The sequence below is a fragment of the Hyaena hyaena genome, unplaced genomic scaffold (assembly GCF_003009895.1).
Source record: "Hyaena hyaena isolate Hyena2069 unplaced genomic scaffold, ASM300989v1 scaffold_205, whole genome shotgun sequence".
Lineage (NCBI taxonomy): Eukaryota > Metazoa > Chordata > Mammalia > Carnivora > Hyaenidae > Hyaena > Hyaena hyaena.
In genome coordinates this window covers 2538640-2549143 of record NW_024080838.1, presented here as the reverse complement: position 1 = coordinate 2549143, position 10504 = coordinate 2538640, and the positions used below count along the sequence as shown (strand labels likewise).

The 10504-nt window shown below is 44.4% G+C and overlaps 1 protein-coding gene across 2 annotated transcripts in view; it reads right to left on the bottom strand.

Moving 5' to 3' along the window:
• Window positions 1–1605: 1605 nt before the first annotated feature.
• The window catches only part of MRPS27 (mitochondrial ribosomal protein S27), an 86631-nt gene continuing 77732 nt past the window's right edge, over window positions 1606–10504 (bottom strand). For both annotated transcript variants that reach the window (XM_039242079.1, XM_039242080.1), the window contains 4 exons: window positions 9409–9511; window positions 7672–7814; window positions 5545–5712; window positions 1606–2851 (listed from right to left, as the gene is read on the bottom strand). In XM_039242079.1, coding sequence (XP_039098010.1) covers window positions 2612–2851; window positions 5545–5712; window positions 7672–7814; window positions 9409–9511 — 654 coding nt within the window. In that variant the 3' untranslated portion in view covers window positions 1606–2611. The remainder of the gene's footprint in view (window positions 2852–5544; window positions 5713–7671; window positions 7815–9408; window positions 9512–10504) is intronic.

Here is a 10504-nt window from a genome sequence, read left to right as displayed (position 1 = left end):
ATCTCAGGGGCACTGCTACCCTGTTTTTTGGACTGCCTTGATACCACACCCTAACAGCATCCTCACGGCAGCGTGCAATGTCAGCAACAGGGCCAACTCAGTGGGGGAAAGGAAAGGTTATTTTTAAGCTAAGAAGCTGTTACTTAGAATAAAAGGCAATTTCCCTGGCATAATGATGGTGGAAAGCATTCTTCTTACCCCATTTTCTAAAGTAAGATTTTAGTAAGTAAAGTAAGAAAAAGTTTATCATTGTCAGTTTGAAAAATTCATCTCTGAAGATTAATGACCATTCAATAAAAATACAATTACATCACATTTTCTGCTTTTGTGATTCACTACAGCCAAAGCTCTCTGAGCCCGTTTCCAATGTCACCCCTTTCTCCCTGTGCACCCACAGGTTACTAGGTGCACTGGTGTTGAGTCCCGCTGACTCACAGGACACCACATCACGGCAGACTGCCAGTCAGTCCTGTATCGCCAGACAGCAAAGTCATACAGGATCGTCATTTACTCTTTTCCACATGGGCTCTGTTTAGGAAGAATAATGGCCCACTCTACATTCCTGCATATTTTATACTCATTTAGATAAGAAGCTCATTATTTTATTAAAGTTAAATATGAAAATAATTAGATATGTTAATATTTTTCTAGCCTGAGAAATGTCATTTGTAAATGAGCCAATGAGCCATCTGCACAGACGTGCCCGTGGACGCCCTGCTCACACCCTAGGCCAAGGCTTCTGACCTCAGGGCACTATTGACATTTTGGACCAGATACTTCTTTGTCATGCGGGCTGTCCTGCTGCAGTGTACAATGTTTAGTAGCACGTCTGGCCTCTACTCACTAGAATCTATTCCATTCACAATGAAAAAATGACTAATCAACTAATTTCCAGGGCCTCTGAGTACATGTAAAACCTACAACAAAAACCCCACACACAGATCTGATACCCATGGCCAGCCACAAGGTATGAAAGCAAAGTGCAAAGTTTGGTGCCAAGGCAACGCAGCCCGAGAGGAGGGGAAGGTATTTGCTGCCGCTCAGCAGTTTTCATGTTCCCTGCTCTGGTAAAACTGGAAATGAAGTGCGACAGGGACAGATGGGGAGGAAACAGAAGACCAAATTATGAGCTGAAGTGGTAATAAGATGCTTCATGTCATGATGGTCAGTAACTTACTGAGCAAAAGGGGCCTTCTGATTTATTTCGGCCGTTCGTCTGGCTATAAGGGAGGGGCTGAAAAAGCCCTGCCCCAATCAACCAAAATATCACGCGTGACTTTTGGTCATGACCTTCTACCTAGGTACGACTCAGCTTTGCCCACACACAAGGCCCTGTGTTGGACGTGGCCTTCAGGTACAGCTCATGCAGGGTGAGCAGCAGCACCAGCCAGTTTCCTCGCTCAAGAATGAGGCTGCTCTGGCTTCCCTCACAGGGTTGCCCAAGGTAGTGACACACTTAGTTCTCAAACAATGTATAAAGGTTGTGGTGCGAAGTCTGATGGAGAAGAAGGGTTAAAAATATGTTGCTCAAAATCAGAATCACCATCCTGATGGTGTGACTTCCTCTCTCCCTCCCTTCCCTGAAAGATAAATAATACACCAAAATAATCCCAGAACATTTATTTCCACAGGTTCTTGATGAAAAGGGCACAACCTTGAATAAAAGTATACCATTGTACTTAAAGGCAAAATTATACGGCGAGCAGGAGCTGCCCCTGACCCCTTTCACAGAGAAACCTCAGGAAGGAACTTCCACCTCCTGAGAGGTTCACAGTTACTCACGTCTCCTATGCACTACAAGTCCCATCCTGCCTCTCGTTTTCTCCTATTTCTCCAAGTGAAATGTGTGTTCAAAAGTTGCACATGTGTGCATACATGGACACAAAAGGCTCACTTTACCTCCTTGAGGAGGGAGCTGAGACAATGCTTTGGAAAGAAGTTACCCCAACGTGATGGAGAAGCCAAGCCCAGGAGGCTTCAGAGCTAGCCTTCTCCTCAAAAACCCTTCCATTCTACAACTGTCACTGTGGGGACCTGAAATCTGAAAGCCAGTGGGTTCATGGTGTTGTCTTCATTCCTGTCCTCAATTTCTCCCCAGTTTATGTCTGTAGAGAAGAGGTATGGGGGGAGGGAGAAAGTGAGACATGTGGGCATCCCACAGCCAGCCGGGAGGACACCGAGGGGGACGAGGCCTCAAGACATGTAGCTTGCCTGCTGGGAAGAGAGGCTGTTCAGAAGCCTGTGCTCGAGACCAGGCTGTTGAGCCACGGCCACTCCCTCCCCCACTGCTATGTATCAGGAACTTTCAACGTTCAGCACTGATCCCTGACCCTGGAATCCCCACCATAAGCCTTGACTGCACCTTTTTAAGGTGTTTTGCTGGGGCTTCAGTCTGATCACCTGCCACTCAGAGCTCTGCTGCCCTTCTCGGCATCAGATGGGAAGTCACAGTGTCTTAGTATGTCGAACACTGTGGCTCTGTCACAAGTGGCCTGCTTGAGAGAGAGGAGAAGATGGACGGAGGAAGCTGAGGCTGCCATCAGGGTCACCATGAATCCTAGGATGGGGCCTCATGAAGTTGCTGTGGTGGGGCCGGGGGCCTACGGGCCTGTTAGGTAGATGCCTTTGCTGCTCTCTGGGCCTCGTGCTCCTGCTTTGCCCTTTCCCTCTGCTCCTGTTCCCTCTGAATCAAGTGTACCCGTTCCTGATGCCACTGCTGCAGCTTCTGCTCATAGGCTGCGATGTCCTCTGCTTCACAGGTGGGGAGCTGTTCCTTGATGAGCTGGATGGTCAGAGTCAAAAGGCTTTCTGGCTCAACTTTGCCCAAAGCCTGGAGCTTAGAATGTAAGTCCTGTTGGAAACAAAGAAAAAAAGAGGAGATGGGGGAGGGAGGAGGGTACAGGTGGGAGAATACAAAGAGGAAAAGAGATTAAATCCCTTGCAAAATGTCCACACATTCTGTTTGCAGGAAAAGGCACTTCGTTAGGAACCTGTCATGCTGCCTTTCATCTAGGTGCTATTAGCATTTGCTCTTTTTTTCCAGCCCAGCAGTTGTGCTAAGATGCACCACATGTGATCTCTCTCTTCACTCACAAACAGTAAATGGATCTCCATATGCTGCAATTCTCTATGTAATTTCTTGTTTTAATCCACAAAGGCAGCACAAGTATAACAGATCTATGTTTCCACTCGGACTTGCACCAAACCAAGCAGCCAACTCCCAGAGCAAGGAACTCACGATGCACACAAAATGGCAGAAGCAGCTGATAAACTGGAGCTAGCCCGTCTGTATCGTTTCCTTCTGAAGAGCTGAGATAAATGCTTGTCTAGCCAGCGTTCGCTTCAACAGATGGAAATCATTGCAAGGGTTTTTTTTTACTAATGGCATGCTAACCAGCTCCCAGGAGTCCTTGCACTATTATAAGCTTCCACCTGCTGTGTTCCATTGCAGGTCAGCCTTCATACACTGACTGCTCACAGCTCCATCTGAAAGGGCATCTTGGCTTGGTTGGTATTATATTCCTGGAGAAGTAAAGTACTAAAAACACTAATATACTTAAGTGCTTCAAGATGCAGATCATCAAGAGAGAGCCACTAATGGCCCCAGCTCTAGCTTATACCACACATCCGCATGTACCAAAAACAAATGCCCTTCACTGGCTTAGGCGATGAGGCCTGCTCCTATACGGGGAAGAAGATAGGCAGGATCCGTGCGTCAAGCAGTGGCTACACGCCTAGTGTGATGGGTCAGGCCTGTTAAAATGGACCCCAAATTACCTGAGAGTATAAAAATCAGGCAACAGGAAGAAAAGGAAATGTACAATGGAAGTTATTTCTTTCTGGTATCACTTTCCTTGTGGTCTGAGGTCAAGGAGACAACCTGGGACGCCAGAATGACGGCTCAAATCTGAGTCAGCAAACCTCTGTTCAAATCCCAAATCAATCACTCAAGGGCAAGTTTCTCTCAGCCTGGTGTCAGGTAAGGTAGGAAAAGCAGCGCCTACCCGCAGAGCCACAGGGAAGATAAATGAAATGTACTGGCGCTTAACACACAGCTAGCAGCCAATAAGTACTTGTCTCTTTTCATTTTGATTTTCAAAAAAAAAAACATTTGTGGGAGGATCAGGACTAAGAATTTAATGCAGCATAGATTTCTATTCTCTGAGATTAAATATTATAAGGAACAAGAGAAAGAGGTGGTCATCTTTGTGGCAGCCTTGGTTAAATATGAGTATGTTGGATGATAATCTATGGGGCTAAGGAGATGTTTTGTTTGTTCTTTAGCCTTTTTAAATCCAAAGTTAAGAGCAATGAGCAGGTATGTCAATTCTTAGCTGCCAATTCTCTGTGTACCTAATATTAACCTTTCTTTCTTAGTTTTCAAATTGTAAGAGGGACGTTGAACGATAACTTTACAAAAGTACCAAGAGCAACAACTACTACAAGTATAGTGGAGCCCTGCCTGGAACACAGGGAAGTAGGTATCCTAGAGCTGGGGCAATACAATTACTGAACAGATCAGGGGCGCCTGCACGGCTCAGCTGTTTGAGCGTCAGACTTCGGCTCAGGTCATGATCTCGCAGTTTGTGAGTCTTAGCCCTGCATCAGGCTCTGTGCTCACAGCTCAGAGCCTGGAACCTGCTTCGGATTCTGTGTCTCCCTCTCACTCTGCCCTCCTTGACTCGTGCTCTGTCTTGCTCTCTCAAAATAAATAAACATTAAAAAATAAAAAAAAATTACTGAACAGATCTAAGTGTAATAATCAGGTAAAATGACACCTCTCTGTCTCAAAATGACATGCTCAGTCAGCTGGCATGGATGGGAAGGTTTTCTGTTTTGTACAAAGAATTCTTTAGACTGCACGTTTTTCTCTTTGCACTAAGTAGATTAGAAACAAAGCAAGGAAGAGGCCAAGGGGTTAACCTCTGAACATAGCTCTTCTTCCTTGACTCTGATCACAGAGGATATAGGGACATGCAGTCGAAAGGTACCAATGGTAGCCTGAGTGCTCAGATCTGTTGTGAAAAGACACAGTGGAAACTTGTGTACATCTTCCATGCAGTCCAAGTAAGTGTTCTCAGGGCCTGAGTGGAACGCACAACACAAAGCCGAGCAAGACAAGATGCCTCCATCTCATCTCCATCAAACTCAAATTTGGCTTTTTATTTCTACTTTGATTGTGCGTTATCAAGCACGTTAGTGCAGTATGGAGAAATGACCAGACCCCTTCCACCTGGAGTTGGAGTCAGGTGACTGCTCTGAGGAGGCAAGCTATTACCCACCCATCAGGCACATGTCAGGGATGAGTGGGTAATGACATGCTGCCCCAGTGACAAGACTGTGACTGATAAGCTAACGTACAAAAAGGAGCATAAAAATTCCATTTGTTTCTTTTAAGACCACTTCCTGTTTGAAGCATGATTTTTGATGTCAGTTTTCATGCCTTTGTGTGTGACACTGATGCATGAAAGGGCTGCCTATCACCACAGCCGAGAAGCATGCTTAATGTACAGCTCAGAGGGACTTAATTCTGCTACAACACACCTTAAATCGTTCCAGGTATTGGGGAAGCTTGGACTGTTCAGTTTCCTCCACGTCCAACTGCTCCACCAGTTCTTCTGAGCCCCGGCTGTCTTCTTCTTGGGGCTGTTCCTCTGAAGACCCACAGGCTGGAGCAGTCACAGCCTTCAGCGCTCTGTCCAGCACATCCAGCTGCGGAGCAGACAAAGGGGCAGGGACTAAGCATCCTGTGAAGCACCCTGAAAACACACTATTAAGAGAGGGTAGGGAAGGGATAGGAAGGAACAGCTGGGATCTGAAGACTGGTCAACTCTTTCTCTTATAAAATTATAGAAAGTGGACATGGTGACATGATTTTACATTCAAAACACCCCGTCAGATGGCATGGACAACTCAGTTCAAAACAAATGGTACAGATCAGCAAGCTCAGAATTATTTGTATATGAATCAGCACAATGGCATTTGTTTTTACCTTTAATCAATAGGGCAGGAATCCAAAAATTATGTTCGAGGGGTACTCAAAGTACTCCCTCTCCCAGGTAATTCTTCCCCAACCGGTTAGGAAGAGGAAGAAGGAGAGAAAAACTGCCACAGAGCACAACCAACAGAGGGCCATTCCGAGTGTGTGCAAGAGAGCCTCTGAATCCTGGCAAGTGCTTCCTTTGCAGAAAGACTGTAGCTCATAGGATTTCTGTAAATTAGGGAGCTGTATAACCCTCACAAGCTGCTGACAGAGACTTGACAGGCGTATGTGAAATTCACAACGAGGTGATCTCTGTGACTTAGAAAGTAAATTATAAAACAGAGGGTTTCTTTTTGCTGTGGTCTCTGTCACCCAACACATTCACTTTGGGGCACACCTTCCCTTGACCCATTGAGGGCCTAATTGTCAGAGATTCTACAAACTCAAGGTCAGCATTAGCACCTGCTTGGATACCAATTATTTCTACCATGTCACATTAGAACAAAAATCTAGAAAATACTCCAAGTCTTTTAATACCATTAATACATTATACCCAAACCTAACACGTATCCCATTCTTGCTGACATCTGAATCATATTCCTATTAGGACAGATCAAAAAGAATGCAAATCTGGCTCAGACTGGAAGGACTAATTTCTCTGGCAAAGGATTTATGTATAATACTGTGATTTTTATCACCAGTACTGACTATAACAGGGTTAAATATGAATATGTATTTAGGAATGTGTATGTTCCGTTATAAATATCTACCAAAGAACATGCTGATTCACCAGACATCAGTATTTGGCCAATAGAGGCACCAGACTTGTATATCTTCATGATGAAAATGAAGCCAAGGAGTGAGCCCTAGTGACTGTGGTCAAGGCAAAACAAGGAATGAGCTGAAAGTTAACTTTTATATCCTGGTAATGCAACACCCAACATCTGTCTAGGCCTCCCTCTGAAGATATAAGCAGCTTGGACAGGAGTGGACACTGGCTGTCTGTGGGGCAGAAGGCTTTCATGTGGCTCTAAGGTGCTACGTTCTCTATGGGCCAAGTCTGGTGGCTCCACAGTGTCAAGAGCCCTAGGTGACTGAGAAATGTGCTGGGGCCATGGGGAGGCAGTGGCCCAGTCCAGGCAGGTTGAGCCCCTGAGGACTATGCAAGGAGCGTCCGACCCTCATCCCCGAGCACTGTGTGTTCACCACAGAATCGTTTCATAGAAGGAAAACAAGACTGTGCTGTCTATAGTCCCAAGATTCCTCTCTGGAGGGCTTTTATGGGGGATAATAATTGCCATGTAGTCTCCCAGGACTACAAAGGTACAGAAAGGCCAAAAATTAAAAATGAAGTATTAACCTCTTTTGAGCTACCACTCAGATTTTACTGGGGGAGTGGGCAGTAGAGTGGGTATTGTTTTACTGAACTCCATTTAAATTTCAGGAGAGGGATAGTTTTCCTCCACACACAGCTAGAGAGTCAACATTAATCTTATTCTCTAACGCTTTTGGTCAGGAACATTGAGGATGTGTATGGTTTTTCATTCCCTTTCTACTGGAGAAGTACATAATTCTACAGAAGTACAGAAAGGAGGGGCAGGGGGAAGAAAATGAAAACAGAGTCACAGCCTGGTTCACAGGGAACAGGAGATGGCTAAAGCACACTGCATTAGAGCCAAAGGACGTACCGCTTCTGCACACAGCTTCCCGTCCTCTTGGGATGAGGCCACCTTCTCCATCACTTGAAGAGCTCTGTCAAGGTAGCCGGGTTGCCACAGCAGTGGCATGTTATGGTACACAGCCCGGAGCCCTCGCTGCAATTCCACCTTCCCTGTGGCCAAAAAGAACAATGAAGATGGCTCAGCCATGGCTTACCACTACATTTGAGACCAGGGACTTGAAAGCCCAATGAATATGTACCTGGAAGCTCTAGAAATGAAGAAGAATCACTTCAAGTATGTACCAAGAGCCTCACCCCATCCAGCGACCTGGTGCCATTTCAGACGGATAATTAAGAATATGGTAAAATTCACCAAATCCATTTTTGAAATATGAAATTGTACAAATTTGTTTTTCTTTTGCATTTGGGCTGGTGGAAATTATCCATGAGGATATATGAATCACAGGGCTGAGGGAAACTTAGAGAAGTTGATATATCTATCTCTTTAAGTGGAACTACCCTTATAAAACGAGTCAAACAACCAAAATACTATTTTTGTTTCAAGAACAAAATCTTCCTCAGAAAATGAATTCTCACAATTCTCCTCCAGTGAAAGTCTTATCAACATATGACAACTTTCCCTGCCAGCAAATTTTTGACATTTTTCAAAACACTCCAAAACATCCCATTGACTGTCCTTTATTTGAGCTTCATCGGTACTTAAAAATCATAAAGTCTGAATCATCCTTACTGGATCTTGGGACATGAATGCTTTTCTTTATTACTCAAACCATCACAAGTGGGGCTCCAGACATGGACACCAGACACCAGGGGCCTCAGGTGGGGCGGGGGGCTGTCTCTGTGTTCCTGGGGGACAGAAGCCCCCTCTGCACTTCATGGGCAAAGTCACCTTGAACTGTCAGGTCTTAAAGCCACCTTAACTTATCATTCCTGGGAAGGAGGATTTGGGAGGGCTATAGTAGGGCAGAAATAGAAAAAGCTTATCAGGTGACAGCTAATTTTAGACTTTAATATACTTGGGGCTAGACTGCAGTCACATTCTGGGAAAGCTGCTTCCACTGGGGCCGGGTGAGGCCATGCAGCACATGACGCAGTGAGAGCAAAGCTTTTCATCTGATGGCCACAGGTCCCGAAGCACCAGGGCCTCTGCACAGAAACAGTGGCAACCACATGCAATTTGTCAGTCTTGAATTCCCTGAACAATTCACATAGTATAACAGTCCTGAATGACCACCTGAAGGCAAAGGCAAAACACATAAGCCAACAGCAAAAGGAGATACCAGTTCAACCCTAACTCTTGATTTCTTACCTCTTGGACTTTAGGTCTAAAAGAGACAGAAAGACTACTGTTAATACTGGGAAATATTTTACTGGCTGGCTGGTTTTCCCAAAAGAAGGCCAGAACTTTCCGTTCTTTATCCCTTCCTCACGTTGATTACCATTAAATATAATGAAAAGCCACCAGACCTAGTTTTTACCTTACCAGTGATAACAGGTTTTAAAACCCTTTTTACTGTCTCTTAAGGCATAAGTCCATACCCATAAGGCTACAAAGTCTATTTTTATGTCTAAAACTGAAAGCTTGCAGCACATGAATACAATCCTAGGTATGATATCATATGAATAAAGTTGTATGAATAAGATCACTAGTATACCGAAATCAAATTAAAAATGTATTACAAAGTAGAAGAATGCAGCCGTTCTATCCACGAAGAACTGTATTTGTAACAATCACTTAGCTTACCAAGAAGTGCATAGCCATACAACTGGGAACTCAACCCCACTGAGTTCTTTTGCTTTAGGCCTGGAAGCAATAGTGAAGCACCAAAGTTCTTCTCCTCTTCCCACTGCAACAGAATAAACCAGATCATGGTCCAGCCAAGTAAAGAATTTGATTTTAATGATTTTTAATGGGGGGGGGGAACATGTTCTAGAAATTAAAAAACAAAAACAAAAACAACAAAATAGCTAAGCTATAGGTTCACTATAATCCTAATTTTATAAATAAAAGATATTTATGTTTAACGAATAACATAGAAAAGAAATACCCTCTATGTTAACAGATTTCTAGGTAGTGAAATTATGAGTAATTCTGTTTTTTTTTTCTTTATACTCTTCATTATTTTCCCTATTTCTGGCAATGAATAAGAGCTCCATTTGCAATCAGAAAAGCAAAACAAAACAAAACTATAAAGAGTACACTTGGGATCAACACGGCCTTCAGACAATGAGTAAAGATTACACATGCTGTCAGCCCAATATGCACCCACACTGCTGTGACATGCTGGGGCCAGCTTTTGAATTTTAAACATTTCAGCAATGATAAGACTCCTTCTACTTCACACTGTAAAAATAAATACAACTATTAGGTTGCTTTTAGATAGATTTGTGCCTCTTAAAAATAAATCGTATAATCAGAAACACTTAGTGATCATTTCTTTCAACCCAGGGTGCAAAATTACACTTCATTAAAATGGGAGCTTTTTGAGATGTGAGGGGAGAAAAGGGCAAAAATACAAGCATTGCTGAGCCTGCTGCAGGGCAGCAAGAGCAGTGAAGAGGGCTCGCGTAGGTGCTGGGCTCAGAGGACAGCCTTGGCAACCCCCCGACAACGGGAGCTGTGATCTTCCTGCTATCAGCCAGGGCCCTGTCCTGGTTTGAAAATAAAGAACACAAAGCTCAGGGTGCGCCGCGCTGCTCTCTGCAGTCAGAGGTTGGGAAGAAGCAGAGAATGAATGAGACGCACAGGCTGCAATTGTAGACAGGTGTAAGTGAGGCACCCTGGGTGTTAATGGGCACCCAAGTCTCTTTCCTGGGAATGGCCTTTGTGTACTGTAAGT